Source organism: Epinephelus lanceolatus, chromosome 6 (assembly GCF_041903045.1).
Source record: "Epinephelus lanceolatus isolate andai-2023 chromosome 6, ASM4190304v1, whole genome shotgun sequence".
NCBI lineage: Eukaryota > Metazoa > Chordata > Actinopteri > Perciformes > Serranidae > Epinephelus > Epinephelus lanceolatus.
Window position 1 is genome coordinate 19,960,486 of NC_135739.1, and position 19,131 is coordinate 19,979,616.

The 19,131-nt window shown below is 41.8% G+C and overlaps 1 protein-coding gene across 4 annotated transcripts in view; it reads left to right on the forward strand.

The window, feature by feature from the left end:
- Window positions 1–6,394, forward strand: part of arhgef18b (rho/rac guanine nucleotide exchange factor (GEF) 18b) — a 58,464-nt gene extending 52,070 nt beyond the window's left edge. For all 4 annotated transcript variants that reach the window (XM_078168775.1, XM_078168772.1, XM_078168773.1 and 1 more), the window contains one exon: window positions 37–6,394. In XM_078168775.1, the coding sequence (XP_078024901.1) occupies window positions 37–365 (329 nt within the window). In that variant the 3' untranslated portion in view covers window positions 366–6,394. The remainder of the gene's footprint in view (window positions 1–36) is intronic.
- Window positions 6,395–19,131: the final 12,737 nt, after the last annotated feature.

Below are 19,131 nucleotides of genomic sequence, written 5' to 3' on the forward strand. Positions count from 1 at the left end.
TGCTCTCTAACAGCCTTTCTTGCATGTCTCCGACAGATCAACTCAGTCCCCCAGACAGCGCCGGGCCAGACACCCAGTCCACCTCCTCCATCAGCACCTCCCACCCTCCAAATGTCCAGAAGCCCCCCATGCCTCTTTCACAGTCTCATCCTCAGCCCTCTGTGCAGCCTCCCGCCATCCCTCCCCACTCTCAGAGCACCGGCTCCCTCCAGTTCCCATCACATCTGCAGCAGCACGGCCACAGTCCCAACGCTCAGGCACATGTCCAGGTAAATGTTCACGGGCTCACTCACAGCCACAGCATGCCGCCACCTTACAAGATTGCCACAGAGGACCTCAATAAGGAGGACGTCATCTTCTTCTAAACTGCAGTCTGCTGCCCTCAGATCAACCACTAATCACAAAAACAGAAAAAAAAGAAGAGAATTATGGGATAGTTGCAAATTAACGATGTGTCAGCCTCCAAGAAGCCACTTAAATGCGATAATGTGATGTTGATGGTTGTTGAGTGTAGGCAGCTGTGGTGTTACTAAGGGCTGGTCAGGTAAGACGGTTTAAGTATCTTTACACAGCAGCAATCCACAGCAGAAAGCAGAACCTTTGTCAGCACTTCTGTGGTCCACACAGAAAGAAAAAATGATCTTGAAGGAAAGATGACATTTCTATTTTAACATTGCTATGTTTTTAAGATGCCACAGTTTCTTTTTATTTAAGTTTTAGTTTAAGTTTTTAACTCAAGAGGACAACAAGTATGAGGAGGAAAACAAAGACTTCTTCTAACGTGTTGGAAAAGGTTTAAATGAAGTTTAACCAATCCAAAGACATTAGCTGCGGGAGCTGATTTGACTGAAAAGGACAATATGAAAGAAAAATGGTCGGGTGATTTTCAGACTCCGGTCAGGCTGGTCTGTGATGTGGGGGAAAAAAGCGAAAGGTGCAGCGATGGCGCTCTGGCCTTAACCATCTGCATCTTCTGGACCTGGATTCGCAAGAAATGATTCAACAGGAAGTCAGAAATGATCCAACTCTTAATACAGGAACACTTTCTGCTTGATGTTTCATTTGCACAATGTAAATACTCCATTCCAGACTAATGAATGAGCTTTTATGGACAACATGTTTTTCGTTTGGTTTTACACGTGTCAAAATTTTTGAAGGTTCATTTCATTGTGTTGTTCTTGTTCTTCTTAACCACGCGGTGGAGTACATTTCAAGTGTTGCCACTGGTTGTGAAACCTGAAACAGGAGTTATTTTTTCAGACTGGTGTGTAATAATTCATTTCAAATAAGGGAGAGTTCAATTTGCGGCAAATTCATTTTTTTCCCCCAACTCATGCAGAGTGAACAAACTCAGGGAAGTCTTTATTATGTCTGCACAGTTTGAAATTGTGTCTCAAAGGCCTTTGCACACTGAGTCTGTTTTTTTTGTTCAAAATTATCACACGTCTAAAAATCCATGAGAGACATTTGACCAGGAATCAGTGAAGAAAATGTAGCAGCGGGACACAGCCATGACAAGACAGAGGAACAGGGTGCACACAATCATTTCATAACTCAGACAGCTCACTTTCAACAGGTCAGATAGAAACATTCAGGTGGATTATGATGAAGAGGAGGTGGATGTAGACCACACATAAGATGTGGAGGACAGCTTAGCTCTGTCATGCAGCTGTGGTGCCAAATGAAAGACGGAGGGAGTGGTGACAGCCAGATTGGTAACTCCAGTTTAGAGAGGCGGAAAGGAAAGGAGGAAATGTGTCTTTTGATTTTGTCACATATTAGGAATTTTCACAACAAATACAACAATAAAACGCATCAGAATCTGTTTGCAAGGTTTCTTTGCGTAACGATTTTTTCAGATGACGGATTTAAAAAATGCATCGGAAAGAAATGGACTCAGTGTGCAAAGGCCTTTACTTGCATTATTCTCAAAAACACAGGTTTTACTGTACAATCATTATTCTTGCATTAATAATATTCCTAAAAAAACATTTCACAAGTACATTTTGTTGCATAATTTAATACAGAAATTTACAACAGATAAATATGTACATTTAATCATGTACTTAAATTAAATTAGCCTTCAGACTTTAAGAGTTTAAAGGTGTATTTGAATGTAGAACACAATTGCGCACACTCTGGCTCAATATGCATTTCTTTTATTTTGATAATGTTTCGATCTTTGGGCCATCTTCAGGATCAACAAACATATGTGATATATATGTCATATACTTCCCAAACTTTTAGCAGAGCTGCTCTTGACCCTGTAGGAAATGAGCTCATCTTTGCAGCACACTGCACCGTGTAGACATCAAAAAAGCCTCGCTGAGTTTGTTCCACTTCATGTCAAGTATCCCTTTAAGAGACACATCTTTGAGAAACACATCTGTTGCCATTTAAGTGGAACCGTAGTGCACTGTGTAATTCATGACATTTCATGCTGCATGTTGTTTTAAGGGCAAAATTAACTTTTTATTTTGAAAAAAGAGAGAAGATTTGGGGTTATAAACTTTCAAGACGACAAAAATAATCACAAGTTTCATACAGAGTTTAAATGCACTGGAAATATTTAACCCATCATCATAATAACAGAAATATGACTTTCTGATTTTGCACTAGTTGGTCCAGTAAAATAAAGGCCTCTATGTGTTATCTCCAGATGAGTCAGATATTGACAGTAAGGCCCCACTGTGCATACTGGAGTTAAAACTGGTGTCAACACTGTTTTATATCTCTCAGTCTCTGTTATTCTGGATTGGCTTCACTGATATGATGCATCATATTATAAACTACACATTCTCCCTCTTTAACCACACATATATAGTATGTACAGTATTCTGGAGAAATGTGTTCAGAACATTGAAGCAGTTTAAAGGTTATGGATTGTAGCCTAATTTTTCACTCAAGTCAGGAAATGAAAAGTTCAGCGAGTCACATTTTTGAAAGCTGTGTCTCTGCTGACTTGGCAGGATGGGTTCATTTCAGATATATATATATATATATATATATATATATATATATATATATATATATATATATATATATATATATATATATATATATATATGAAGATGACAGTTTTAATTGAGACCCTGAGGTCTCATCGACGCTGTGTTTTATTGATTGCTGATAACATTTCATTAGCTGCGTCTTAAATCTCTGCTTGACTGAAAAGCGGTACTGTGACGAGTGCAGTGGTCCTGCAACAAAAATGACTATCAGCTTTTGTCTGAAATTTCAATCTTGATCTGTCTTCACAGAAGAAATACAGAGATGTCCATGTGATTTCCTGTCTCTGTACATACGTGATAACCCTTTAAATCACGAAGGAGTTGACACATTGATGTGTTTGTGTCTCTGGAGGGAAAAATGTCAGAAGATTTTTGTCTTTGTCCAAGTAAGCTTGTCTCTGAAGCTGTGATCACTAGCTGGAGTGTTTATGTATATTATGTATATTGTTGTACATACTGTGTGTGATATCCGCTGCACCGGCTGCCCTCTTACACACTCTTGTATTAGGAACAGAGATATTTGACGTGCATCATGATGCAAAAGTCAGCCAAAAGTCTGTTTGTGCATATGTGTATATACACTTAAAGTACACACATGGGTGTGTATGTACGATACGGTACGCCTTGCTTGGGGTAGACTGGTGGCAGTTTAATGAAACCACAATCAGTTGTTGATTTTGTTTTTGAATGAACTTAAAATGAAGGTGTGCATATTTAATCTCCTGACGCGTGTCGATGTTGTAGCATTGAAGCCGAGGTGCACTGTCTGTCGTCTTTTTCCCGCGATCCATGAGTGATGTTTCACCAAGATTATGTAGCAGTCGTGAAAACTAAATCATCTGCTTGTTTCAGTTGGTTAAACCAAAGACACGCTGGGCTGACTGGGTTCCTGTCTGTGTGCTCTTGTATGAAGGAGAAGTGACACTGCGCTGGTTGTGTGGTCGTCCACAGAGTCTTATTACTTGTGAAAACATCCTCCAGGGAGTGTCCATCACGAGTGTGTTTACAGCACATTGTAGTCCAGCTAATATCCTGTCTCGGGTCTAATTTTTGGGTTTGCTGTGTGTTTGTCTTGTTTTAAATCCTCATGTCCAGATCTGAAATATCTCTCTATACACAGAGATTCACTTTGAAACCAGAATACACAAACAATAAATCAAATGGGGCGTCGACTTTCCCTGTTTTCCGATTTATAGAGGCACAACCCAGCTCAGGATATGAGCTCATCTGAAACTGTCTTAGAAGATATTTATGTGCACCATCTCTTAACAAAACAACTATGTAATATCAGTGTGCACGTGAACACACTTGGTGGTTTTCAGTGGGTTGAGCCCTTCAAATATCCCTCTAGACTTTGACAAAACAATCTCAACTCAGCATCCACTTACAAGCTTTTTTACCTTGAGCTTTCAACCCTATCACATGGTCTTCATCAGCATAGTTAAAGGGATACTGTTGCGATTTTCAACCAGCTCTGTATCATAACACTGTGGGTAATATGTGTAAATGAACTGTGGTAAACTTACCGGTGCCCAGATCTCCCTGCTCATCTCTCAGCTCACATGGATTTTTGCTGGCTCTAGTGCTGTTGCTCGAACTACAGATTGTACTTGTGTATTTTTGTATGCCCGCCACCATGGACACAAAGAGTATAGAAGCAGGTCGAAAGAGAGACCCGCCTCTTTTTTGCTCAGATCAAACGGCAAAACTAGACAGTGCTGACCACTGTTTAGCTGTAATACTAGAGTGAACAGGAAGTGGACACCATACTATTTCCTGTATTGTAAAAACAGAGGCTGAAAAAAATGAGATCAAACGGTAATACTGAGCAGTGCTGTTAAAGTATGGACCAAAATTCTGTTACTGTACAGCATATTTCTTGCCTAAAATGTTTTCAGAGACATATCTTAGCTCACTGTTTGACTGCAGTACGATCGCCAGATTGTTTTTTGCCAGTCGGCCACCATTTGTTTCCTGTGGAAAAACATCCACACTCTAAAAAAGAATCCACTGGTGCAACTTTTAAAGATTAAAATAACAACTTGCATGCATCATTTTAAGTAGTTCCTATTCTGGCATTTTTGAGTCAGTCCTATGAGTCTTTTATAATTTGACGAACTCCAACGGTTTGATTAAGTTGAACCAACCTAATATTTATCCAACAGTTGTGGTGATGTTAAGTGTTAAAATTATTTTATTTAAGATATTCTAACTTATTTATTTTAATTCCATCCTACTCAAAAATGTCAAAAAAAATATTATTTGGTGCTGAAAAACTTATTATTTTAAGTGTTATCCACCAACCCAATGAAACTTTTTTTAGAGTGCAAGCTCACATTATGTCACCCACCAGTGAGAGCATTTATCGGTTCAGTACAGTGCAGTGCATTCTGGTAGTTGTAGGTTTTCTACCTCTTGAGCAAAAGCGAATGCCACAGCCTTTGTCCTCTGTTTTCATTGGTCACATAGCACTGCTTTTTAAAAAGTATTTGCGTCTTTTTGCAGCACAGACAGCCTAGTTTTATTAAAAGATCATCTTTCCAGCAGTGAAGTACGTCTTTAAAGGCCCTCACAAGCTACAATTCCTAAAAATGCTGTTGTTGAAATCATGACAGCTGCTGATCTTGAGTGTTGTGACAAGTGAGCAAACTCCATCTGCTAATGAAGACCACGTGATGCTGTTGAAAGCTGCGGAAAAAGTCGTTAAGTGGAGCTTGAGTTGGGATTATTTGTCAAACTACAATTTCCAAAGTAAAGAACGACATGTCACGCTTAACTTTTTGAGACATTCCCACGTCTAGTCCATGTTCCTGTATTTCCAAGTGTCTACTCCAGGTACGAGACGAGGGTGGACGCTGCCTTGTTGGTGCCACTGAATCAACTGAAGTCTTAACTATTGCTGTACTGAAATGCTGAACCTCTTTGCTCTGTTTTAAAACTTGGAAGCCAGTCAGTCACATCACTGTGTGTGTGTCTGTGTACGTGTGTCTGTGTGTGTATGCTCGCCACCAAAAACACAGCTGAAACATTTCTGACCAACTTGTTTCCAGTCGTGTTTTTTTTTTTCTTTTCCTTTTTATACACGCACTCATATTGGACCTGTTATGTGTAAATAATCATGAACATATTTTATTTCCTCGGCCAATTTTACACTAGTCACTTTGGATAGTAGCATACTTGAAGGGGAAAATGAATGTTTGTAATGCTTATTATTATTGTCTGTGAACTTTTATTTACCAAGAGCTGTCTAATGATGTTTGTAGCACACAGCAAAACTGATTTTTGTACCGTTTTATTTTATTCACTGCGAGACGTTTAGGACTACCTGTGGACACAAACTGCTGCCTTAGAGAGAGTTTAGTAATAAAAAAGTCTTGAAATGATTCTTGCTGTCTTCTGAATTTTTTAATCACGGCCGACAAACGCTAATTCTTTGGTTTGCTGCATACTTGGATCATTGCTGTTTAGGCAAAAGTCAAGCATGCGATGATTATCATTGAGTAAATTTGTGTTTACAAGGATTTGTCTCTTTCTTCCCCCTGAACAACTACCACATGTAACATATAATTCTGTCTCATTATTTAGATTTCTATTCACTGCTTGTCAAAATAATCCTGACCACCCAATTAGCTACCACCCCAGCCATTCCTCAGTGTCTAGGAGGTGCGCTAACAGTGTTATTGACCCTGTGTTTAGACGACCTAATAACAGTCTATTCCCAGACAAAGCTCTATTTTCAGGTGCTGTGGTTGTGGCTGTTCAATCCCTCTGTAGACCTAGCTAAGAGCAGGGCTGTCAGTTCCTGCGTTATTGTCATTCTGGCTGGGAAGACGCTACAGTAGTGGCCAGTTTTTATTGTCTGCTGTCATTAGTGGCTTTCCTCTGTCTCCTCTCAACAATTATTTTTCCAGGCTGCTTCCCCTGTGGAGGGAAGCTACATTTTACTCCGTCTTTGTTTCTGTCTCGTTCCTTCCACTGCTCTGCCCGTGTCATGTCTCCCTCCCTGTCTCTTCCCCTCTCATCCAATGTCTCCAGCCCTCCTCGACTTGACCGCCTCGCAGCTCAGAGGCATTTTATGTAATGCAGCTTGCAGGAAGTCAGGAGCCTTGGCTGTTGTTATTCTGTGTTGGAGGCACTTTTCACCACAAAGTTAAACAAATAGATGCTCCGCAGAGACAGACGTGCAGACGAAACCTCCCTGCAGGCTCATAAAACGCTGAGACAAATCTTTGTTTGATAGACTCTGTGTCAGCAGTTGGTTTGTATTTGTTTTTGTCTCATGCTCAGATCTAACAGCTCCTCTGCATGCTGGCAGTGTGCAGGTTGGAATTAGCCATTAGGCCGTTTAAAGAGTTCAGTCTGCGTGCTGAGCAACACCACAATTTAAACTCAGAGGTTTTGGCTTGTGACCCCTCTAATTGAAGCAGTGTCCACTTCCGACCTTCCTCATCTGTTGCACGTGTCATCGGTTGTGAGGTTTCCTTTGTCTTATTTTGGTAAGAGGTCTGATTATCATAATTTTACCACTGATATGAGGTATACTTGCCCAGCAGTTCACACGAAAAAAGGTTCAAAGGGTTCAGTCGCACAGGAGTGAAATTAACGATCCTGCTCAGTTCTACTCACTATGTGTGAAGGGGCAAATTAAATGTTTGCTTCCGGTGGCAAAGCAAATTTGCATCTTTGCATTGCATGGAATTCAACTTTAGTGAACTTTGACTGGTGAAGTCACATTCATTCAATTCATTCATTCATTTTCCATAACCGCCTCTCAACTCAACCCAAACTCAAAAGTTCTCCTCTTCCTCAGCCACTCTCTCCTGTGGGGTCCCTCAAGGCTCCATCTTGGGTCCTATTCTCTTTTTGTTGTACATGCTTCCTCTCGGGCCAAATTATTAGAAAATAAAACATCTCCTTCCACCCCTATGCTGACGACACACAGCTGTATCTCCCTCTCAAACCTAACCACAAGTCCAATGTTGCCAGTCTCATAATCTGCCTCGAGGACACAAAGAATTGAATGGCACAGAACTTCCCTCAGATGAATGTGGGCAAATCAGGTATTGTCCTCTTTGAGACGCTGGTGATGGTGGGTGGTGAAGATGAGATGAGAGGATGTGGAAAAGATGGAGAAGTGGATACAATAGCTGGAGGTGAACAGGGTGGGGGAGGGTGCGACAATTCTGCCTAAAATAACAACTGACAGCAGCAGAGGAGAGAGCAGGTTTAAGATTTTGCAGTAGCATCCTGATTGGCTGGTAGAGATCGTAGCGAAGTTTGATTGGATAACTAGAAGAGTGAACACCAATAGACAGCTGATTAGAGGAAGCAATTAAAGTCATTGGGATGAAGTCAGTTGGATTGATCCTCTGGGAACCATAAATGTCTAAAAACTTTAAATGGGAATCCATCCAGCTGTTTTTTAGATATTTCAGTCTGGACTAAAGTGGTGGACATTGTCACAGACCCACAACAAACTAAGGAAGTACCTTAAAAGTTAAACATGATTTTTAGTCATGAAAGTTTTTGCTCTGCTATCCTGTTAATCATTTGCAACTCCTCCAGTTTATCTTTACTGGGGTCAGGATGGGACCCTGTTTAACCTCCATCAGCAGTGATTTCAAACCAGAACGTATCCTCCTCAACTCACAGTTTGCTGTTTTTTCAAGTGATATTATGAAGGAATGTTCTTCAGGACTGCTTATCTGAGTATTGTTTCATCACTCCTGGCTGACACAAAGATCCTCTTGTTGAAAAGACACAAAGCGGACTCTATCTTTCCTTTTCGCTAACACCCAAGGTGATTTACAGGAAGATAGTCAGCAGAAAAACATGTGTCTCAGCCAAGGCTGCTTCAAACTCTGCTTACATAACCTCCTTGGCAGGCTATATTCTGGAAAAGAGGCATTTGTCCAAGATAAGGTAAAAGATAAGGGTTGAATTTTTCAGGCTGCAGCTGTTATCAGTGATAGATAAAGAGCGGGACAGTAAAGGTCTGTGGCCTGAAACAGCCGTGTGTAGGTATTTACAGCCTGTCGTCCTCAGACGCTTGGTATTTCTCATGGCTTGCAAAGTGCGATATGTAAACTCAGACTGATTTCATGCTGTCTGCTTCATAGTTTTGCTTCGGATGAATGAGAATCATTGTACCCCTGGTTAGCTCAACTGATCCTCCATCTTTCATCAACAAAGGAAGTCCCTGTGGGGGGGCCATGTTGAAAAGGCCTCCACAGAGAAAGGTTATGCCAGGTAGAAATCAGATCAGGTGGAGGGCTATTGTTCTGCCAGGAGAGACGCCTCAGGTGAATTGAAAGGGGGCAGATGGATTATAAAGGAAGTGTGCTCTGTGCTGACTTGCTCTTTGTGCTCACAGTATTTGCGTTTTGCAGTCAGCTGCAGCCTGGTGACTGTCTGGTCATTCTAGTTTTTTTCCCATGTGCCTGTGTGCTGATTACACGGCATCAGGAAGCGATGAATGCTGCCATTGTGACAGATCGTCGTGTTCCAGAGAAGAGTAAACACATTAGACTCTCATGTAGTCTGTCTGAGCTTCACGGTGACAAATCATTTGATCACAAAACAATGTTTAGTCTAGGATTTAAGGAATAGTTTGGGAATTACGCATATTTGCTTTCTTGCTTAGTAGAGAGGAGAAGATACCACTGTGATGTCTGTTCATATTTCAAGCACGATCTACAATGCCAAAAACGCTTAGACTGGAATCTGACTTTATGGTGTCTGTTTAACCATACAAAATATACTGAACCATATAAATGTATAATATCCATAAAAAAACAGCATTACAATTAGCTGTGACTACAGAACTGAGCTAAAAACAAAGTTAAACCTAAATGATAGCACACTGTCAGAGAAACAGCAAACTACAAAACTCAGAATAGATAAGTAATAGGTCCAATGCGTAGGATTTATGAGTGTCTATTGGCAGAAATAGAATATAACTATGCAGCTTCCAAATAAGTTTAAAAGTAGCCATCCACAGACGCCATAACGGGAGGTATGATAAACTCATTGTCTTTGGTTTAATTTTACTCACTGTTTGATGATCCAGGGTGCTTCAGTTGACTTATGAGTTGACTGATTTGCAGGATGGGACACTATGAACTGATTGTCTTGACTGTTGCGTTTAAAAAAAAATGAAAACAAAAATCCCCCCAAAACATTCCCCAGATACACAGGCCTTTACAAAACAAAGTTCAAATCAATGGGGTATTAAATGACTTCATCAAACAATAAAAATAAGATTAGCCAAATAGGCAGCGGTTAAAGACTAACCCCATGGCGTCTTTCACGCTCCAAGCTCACTTCAGCACACCTGCCTTTGATCAGGTGGTGCATTAAAGTGATTCAAAAAATAATAGGAAACTAGGACTTGCTAGAAATGGCTCTAACGTATAATATTCATACATGTATTTCCATTAGTGTATAATTACCTGAAATGAAGAATTATTGTATTTTGGTTACCTTCGGATGAGCCAATTTTGTAAAGCAGGTCCTCTTTCACAGAGTCCACCATTTTGTTCTACAGTAGCCCAGAACAGACAAATTGAAACCCTGGCTCTAGGGCAATTTGTGTCTTCATGTCGGCCGCCGTAGTTCTTCTACATGCTCAACACATCCTCATTCCTAACTTGGTCAGAAGCCCCACACATCAAACTATGATGCTGTAGGTACCCCTCCAGCGTCAATTTTGGATGCTCAGGGATGGCATGTCAGTTTACGCTTGTTGCAGCTTCCATTGTCACAGGAAATGTACAGTTTCTGCTCATTAATATGTACAGTCTCTTTTCAAAATGAACTTAAAACAAAGCTAAACTTTGTTTTTAGGTTTACGTCCGTATATTATATTTATATCTCTAATTTTGAGGGATGTGTGTGATATTTTGAAATATAGAGTGGAAGTCTTATTTTGCTTTCCATTTTTGTTTCAGGATACTCTTTGCCAAATTTCATGCTTGTGTGGCTATTCATGCCATTGTTTTGCCCTCATATTTTACATTATTTTACCTGAAACATCTCCCAAAAATGGGTTTTGGGCCCCCTGAGACCAAATGGCCCAGAGTTGTGCTGTGCTTGTTATCAACTTGTGATGGCCCAAGGTATAAGCTAATCAGAAATAATAATGGTTAAAAAGGTTGCAGAAAATATTGTGAGCTGGCCCATTAAGTTCAGGCAACAGAAGCTTGTGGTTAGAATGAAAAAAAAATTGTCACCAGCATAGTATGCTACACATGTTAGCATACTACATTGTTCCTTAAATAACCTGTTCACTTTTGACTTCACAGGGAACATGAAAGGCAGTCTCCGGAGTTTGTATTACCCATCCACCTCCACTCACCCACCCTGTGTGGACTTTCTCGCTCTGTGTATCAAAGCAGTTGCTTGGTGCATCAAAAATGCTGCTGCCAGGTGCGTTTGTCCACACCCTTGTCCACACTGATGTGCGGGCTTGACTTGGCTTGGTTAACTCTGCACATCAGCCCTACGCAGCAGGGATTTGTGTCTCCTTTACAACAGCCTTACCCACTTGAAGGTGTTTCTTTGACTGATGACAACTGGTCTTGAGTGATGACATTTAAAAGCAGCAGGCTAATCAATGGCTAAAGTCCTTTGTTATTTTGCTACAAGTGTTCTTCCATCACAAAGCAAGACAGGTAAAAAGTTTACCTGATGGAGGTGAGCTGTTTGCAGAGCTGCAGTAAGAGCCTGTTGTCTGCAGCTCTTCATCAACATCTCACTGTGGCTGTTTCTGCTTTTACTCTTCCTTCCTGGCTTGTTTTTATTGAAGGAAAGGCGCTAACAAAGCTCCGCTAATTCTTGGATTAACACATCTCATTTTCTATAGATTCTTCACAATAAAAGCCCCCCTTTATTTTTGTTATGTAAAAGCTTTTATTGTGAAGCAAAATAAGGAAATATTGGGTTTTCATCAGCAGTAACTTAACACAAATTCCTATACAGGTAAAAGTGAACATCAGACAGTAAAATAGCAGATATGAAAAATAAAACAGGACACAGGAGAGAAACTAAACTCCAGACCACAAAGACTCTGTTAGAGGTTCCAAAGTACAAAGAGCTGAACATACAGAGACTTTTAAAAACTGCTTTATCGCTTCGGTCTCCTGCACAAACAAGAGTTGAGTCTCACAACACACACTTGTTTCAGGGGGGAAAAGGAGTTTTGTTGGGGGTTGGCTGCAGTCGGCAAGACGTCACTGCTACCCGCTTGGAGGCAGTTGCGTGGTCTTTTGTTCCTACTCCAGAGAGGGTCTCTATCTGGCATGGCTCGGCGTAGTTTAGTGCACCTTAACTGATAAACTGGCGCTGCATGGTTTGACCCGGTGGGGCCAAAAGTGGCAATGGAAAAAGTGTATTTGACAAGTTGAGAGTGAGACCAGATTGACACACTTGGCACAAAGTTTCAGGTCGGAAACCTCACCACTAGATGCCACTAAATCTTACACAGCAGACCTTTAATTGCTCCACTAATGACCGTAGGAAATTCCCTTTATATAAAGCCTGTAGTCTGAATGGCAGTTGTTTGATCACCAACAAGAACCCATTCACAGTTTTATAGGGAAATTCTCCATCTGTACAATAATTAACATTGTTAAATCGGTGCATGGCTTGTTCACAGCTTTGAGCGTTTTCCATCTGTATTTCAGGATGCAGTATTGTTCAAGGCTGATGCAGTGTGGGAGGTCTCTGTGGCAATTTCAAAGAAGTAGAAAGAACTCCCCTCATGCACACACAAAACGCACACTCACACACATTTTTTATACCTAAAGTCAAACGCTGGTGGTGCCAAGACAAATAGCCTCCTGGCAGCTAGCATGGAAAACCCTCTCCATGTCAGAATGTGAAGATGTGGGCAAATAAAGTAGCTATGTTTCTCCCTGGAAAGACCCAACAGGAGCTTTGTGTAAAAGTTTCTTACCGTCATCAAAGTTGCTTCTGTAAGTGCATCAGGGAATATGTTCGCTGCTTTTAAGAAAATGGGAATAAGAAGTGGAAAACATACGTGTATATCTGGAGTAAAAGGAAACAAAAGGCCTGCAGGAAGCCCTTAAAACTGGCCAGTGATGTGCAACGAATCTAAAGTGAGTAAGAAGGAGCTGTGGGGTCTCACTGTATCAGGTAAAGCAGATGCACTTTTGTTAATGGCGCACTTAAACCTCCCTGTATTATGTTGAGAAACTCTGTGAGGATTTGTTGTCCCTTTCGAAGAATGTAGCCCGGGGTGGTGCACTTCACTCCACTGCGAGCCTTTCAGCATCATCAAAAGCAGAGGAAAGTTGCTTTCTCTGTCTAAATAAGATGCTATTGTGTCTTTTATCAGTGCGTGCTCTTTGATATTTTCCTTGAGTGCTTCTGCAAGAATCACCACAACACTCTTTGTCCCTGATTGTCTCTTTCTTGAATGCAATATTAGCTGATGAAGGAGGAAGAATGTTTTCTGGAAGTCTGACAAACTCAGCAATAAACGGACAAACGGGCAAGGATAACTGCGTGCAGCTTCCTCAGCACTTCCCTCTTTCATCTTGGACGAGTGGAACGCAGCAGAGCTCATCGCAAGTGTAGCGCTGCTCTACGGGGGGGATCTAAACACAGCCTCTCTGATTTAGGAGCTGGAACGGAGTAGTCGCCAGCCTCCCACCAGAGCTGGCAGGGTTGGATGGCTGTCTGGCCGCTGCTGATGGGGGAGGAGGGAAAGAGGCAGGGAGGAGGAGGAGGAGGAGGAGGAGGGGAGTGGAGACTGAAAGACGCTGCCAAAAGAGCAAAAGGCCACTAACTGCTGCAACACCAAACACCAGGATGAGACAAAGCTGGGTGCATGTGTGTGCCAGCGAGCAGAAAGAAAGAATGTGGATTTTAAAACTCCTTTATTTAGCTACTCAAAGGTACAACCATGAACCACAGCCATGCCTATACTATTTACTGGAGACAAAAACCCAACAAGCAGGACAGAAACAGATCAGAGGCACAAAACTCCAGATCCCAAATAAAGCTGAATATCTCCATACAGTCCACTGTTTGGTAACAGACACACCTGCAGGGCCTGCACTGCATCTGTGGAGCCAAAACCTTGAACTATAGTGTTTCTATTTGTTAAAATGGGCAAATCAGCCCACACAGATGAGAGGTTCTTACCACAATATGCACATCCTCAATGAGGAAAATACAGTTGGAATGAAACATAACTGCTGTTGGATGAGATCAACTGGCTGGCTGCATTTCTTTCTTTTATGTTGGAATATGGAGGATGGTTGGCATATAGAACAAAGCATGTGGTTAACTTCAGGCAACAAAGCACTTTACTGTTAGAGGAAGAGCCTGGTTTTGGTTAAATATTAATAAAGTAAACATGTCGTGTCTTGTGTCTGCAGGCAGTGTTGACTTTTCCCGTGTTTAATAAAGACCACTGTCTTTACCCAGCGTTTATTAAGAGCTTATCATGTTGATGAAAACATTAATCTTGCTTTAAAAATTGAGCACAGCCAAGCTCCTCCTTTTCATGACTTATCGGTGTCTTTTCTGTTTGTCATTGACGCTGCTCTGTTCTGTTCCTGAAGGGTCTTTGCTGCTGCTCTCCCTCCCTTAGGCTTTCCATGTATGCGCATGGAAGGGCAGGGAGGTTTGCTCTCTCTGCCTCAGGCTTTCCTCATTTGCACGTGGAAAGGCAGAGAGGTGTGCTCCCTCTGCCTTAAGGCTTTCCACGAAGTAGGCCCTGAGGAGAGGCAGGGAGACATACCACAAATATGATTCTGCAAATGGAAGTAAAGTTTTCTTTGACTAACGTGTTCCAGACTGAACTAAGAAAACACACTGTTAACAGAATATTTTGCAGGATGAATTCAGTACAAAAACATTTTTCTGACTTTGAAGGTACATATAGTAACAGCTTTTCCCTGTTAATTTAGGTGTTATTATGTTTCCAGTCTACATGCATTTGAAGAATGATTCAGATCCTTTACTTCAGTAACAGTAGAAATACAACAATGTGGAAATACTAGTGGTGTAAATCACAAGTTTCATCACGATTCTATCGATTCTTTGGACAACAACAAGATATTCTGAGATATCATAATTTCTGCCATGACATGATTTTGATATGTTTCAATTCAGGGGCCTGAGATCAATATGAGACAGTCAGTAAATATCCAATTGTCTTTTTCTGGCTGCTTGCCATTATCTCCAGGGTGACAGGCTGCTAGCAGTGTTTGAATGTTTGCAAGGTGGTGCGCTTGGATGGTAATGGTTACACAGACATCCGTGAATTTCACAGGAAAGGTGTATCCCAAGGCAAGGCATCTGTATTGACAGAGCACATTTTTACGTATTCATTCATTTTCAGTAACCGCTTATCCTGTTGGGGTTCGCTGGGGGGCTGGAGCCTATCCCAGCTGACATTGGGCGAGAGGCAGGGTACACCCTGGACAGGTCGCCAGACTATCGCAGGGCTGACACATAGAGACAGACAACCATTCACACTCTCATTCACACCTACAGGTAATTTAGAGTCACCAATTAACCTGCATGTCTTTGGACTGTGGGAGGAAGCCTGAGTACCCAGAGAAAACCCACGCTGACACAAGGAGAACATGCAAACTCCATATGGATGGAGGGGCTGAATCCTCCACTCGAGTTCAAACCAGGAGCCCTCTTGCTGTGAGGTGACAGTTTAATCTATAGCCCCTTTTACACTGCCACATTTTCGGCAAATGTTGGGCCGTTTTGCCGGCAAGCTGCAAGCGTTTAGACACAGAGCCGGATTGGCGAGTTGATCCGAGGCGCCCAATTTTCCACAACGTAGGGGTAAACATATTAGCGGAACCTTTTTGGTTTAAAAAAGGCATGGCGCCCTTCCACCACGGGAAGGACTGTTGATGACTTGTGGGAGGAGCTGTTGGTGATGCTGCACGTGCGAGCCACTGGCGGTGGACTACCAGGAAACAGCTGATGGCAGGAATGAGCAGCTAGTAGCAAGAGGGAAACACAAACCTGACAGATACTGCAAAGATGAGCAACTGGGGAGACAAGGACGGGCAAACTTACGAGAGAATCACCGAAGGACTGACCAGCCGTGGCTTCCCTTTAGAGTACGTCACTGTTTACACGCTGAGCTACACGTTTTGTTACTCGCTCACGCCCCCAGTTGCCCCGAAAAAGGCACATTCTGTATAAACAAAAGTAGGCAGGCAGCATTTTGCTGCACTCCCCGGTTTTGTTTTTATACTGCCAATGCTGAAAGAAGACTGATTGGGCTTTCCTGCAAATTTGCACAGTTCCTTTTTAAGAAGGGCTTATGATAGTCTCACATAGCCAGATCTATCTGTTAAGCCCTGTGTGAGCACTAGAGAAGTCTAATAAATTAAACTAAATCTAAGATAATATTGATAAGGAGATACTTTTTTTTAATGTAAAATCTTATTATACAAAATAACCAGTATCTAAAATAATAACAATAAAAAAATAAATGTACAATATAAATAAAACCTGCAGCCAAACTCAGCTGTAAACTCTTATTTGGAGAGTGGTGTGTTTCTCTAACACAGATTCAGCTCTGGACTTTACACACAGGTCGTGCCTTCAGTCGTCTGCTGAGGTTCTCATCACCTCTGAGGAAGAAATTTATGCAACAGAGCAGAAACTATTTGCCAATCCAGTGTAATCAGTCTCGGGTGTGCACACACATGTATGGTACAACACACTGTAAACACACCCAGCCGAGCACTCACACTGCATGTTTTTCTTTTTTTATCCGTGGGTCTTATTTCAGACCATTAAAATGTCAAAGATTCTTGGCAGAGCGTTAAAGCGCATTAAGTGGGATAATATGATAATGTGACACAAGCTCCAATGAAAGCTCTGTCATCTACTGTAACTTGCACAAGAACCTGTTCCTCCACAAACAAAGGGAGACCGTGCTATTGTTCAAACACAGCAAATCTCTTCCTCCTCCGTGTCTGTTACCCCCCCCTCCTCTCCCCTCTATCTGTCTTTTAATTATCCTTCCCTTGGCCCTCTGGGAAACGGGGTCTGTCAGCAAATCGGAGCACAGCGCTCAGGCCATTGCTTCTTTGAAACTGGCAACCAACTCCACCTCAGTTCAGCCACGACTGAACAATACACCCAGCAATACCCAGCTTTTCACTACAGCCCTATCATAAATCATTCAGTGTTTTGGTCTTTGCTTGGAAGTATTTGCAGTGACCCACCTCTGCTGACCCTTCCCTCTTCACTGAGATCTCATTTTTGTGTATCAAAAGCAGGGCGAGGCTCTTTGGGGAATTTGAGGAATCTGAGATGAGAGATGCTGGTCACGGTGTGGCACCCCCTCGTTCAATCAAAGCTGCACTCGCTTGTGCGTCTCTCTATGTGTGCGTGCATGCATGAGGGTGTGTGTTAATACAGCATGTGTCTGCTTCATTAGTTTTGTATAAGCCCCCGCTCTCTGCTGTGAATGAGGAGGGAGGGCGACACACGTCAGCCCCAGACAGAGACAGATGCTGCTGACACGTCCGAGTATCTCTCTATTGTATTATTCATCCTCAGTGTCACATCTCATCCAAAGTGGTCAGCCGGACATGGTGCAACAGAAGGGGTCGCCTCAAACACACACACACATACACACACACGCATGCATGTGGCTTATTTTCATAATTCTGTTTGGTGTGTCTTTCTGTAGGCTATGTGTGTATGTGCCAGAGGGCGGGTTTACATCTGCCACACTTCAGCTCAGAGGACTTCTCATCAGGCTGTGGATGATGCTTTTGAAGTTTTTTCTCCTCTCCGAGCGGAAAGGGGCTTTTGATTGGGGAAGTATGGGGGTTTTGTAGCAGTGTGTGTGTTAGTGTGTGTGCATATGTGTCACCTCAGGCAACATATCAAACCCCTCCATGCTAACCCCAACCTCCAGCAACCCCCTCCTTTAGCCTCACTCCAACCCAACTGGGAATGAATCTGTTTTATTAATGAGAGTCGGAGGAAGTGTCAATTATGTAAAAATGAAAAATTCTCAGTTCCTGCTAAAAAAAAAAAAAAACACAAAAGGCTCTGCTGTGTCTTTGGGACATAGAGGAAGAGACATTTTATACCACATGAATTCAAGTATGCCAGGCTTGCCTGGAATGTCCGCTGGCTCGTCTCTGCCCTGCCCACAGTCGTTGCTCATCGGCCACGGTCAGTGGACGAAGCCTTTGTGTCCTCTCCCTGTGAATGAAACTGTCCTCGTGTTGACTTTGTGACGTGATGGGAGATCACAATGGCTATTCTGCCAGGGTGCATATTTCAGATTGTCCTCCCACCTCTGTTTGTACGGAGGAGAAAAACATGGGAGGGGAGAGGCATCTTAAAAATGCCATTTGTTGGAGAGGCATGCAGCTACACATTCACGAAGTCATGGGCAGGCAGAAGTAAACAGTTCCTGTCCTCTAGGAAAAGTAGCCACAAGCACATAATATAACAATACTTCATTATGAGTTGAAGTAGTGAATTTAAAATCCTACTGAAGTATTATCAAAATGCAAAGTATCAGTGTGAAATGAGGGTAGAAAAAGCCTGTGACTGATTCTGTGTATAGTTATAAATGACATTATTAGACTATTACTGTACCATTGTAGTTGGTTAGGTGCAGCTAGTTTTTTTGTCATTAATATTTTATTACTTATTCCTTTTTTTAACATAAGTAGTGTCTTGTTACCAAGTGTTAATAAATCAAATATATGTACATACAAGAGGGGAAAAAACACAATTATTTAAATAGAATAATAAAATAAAACTGCACAAATAACAATACTAACTAATTCTTAAAAAAATCTACACTCCTACATAAATATGCACCACAATCTTCTCTGATCTACAAACAACAGATGAGCTCTCAGACACTCAAAAAATGTGCAACAGAGCACCATGCACATGGCGTATGATTCCCTTCCAGATACGTCCACACCAGCAATGTACTCCCAGTAGCTTCTCCACATATTTCTCCATCCTGTCCTTACAACTGACACTTGACAGATTTGTTCATATGATGCAACTTTTGCCAACTCTGTGAACCATTCCTTAAAAGAGGGCTCACCTGGTTTCCTCCAGTTTCTCA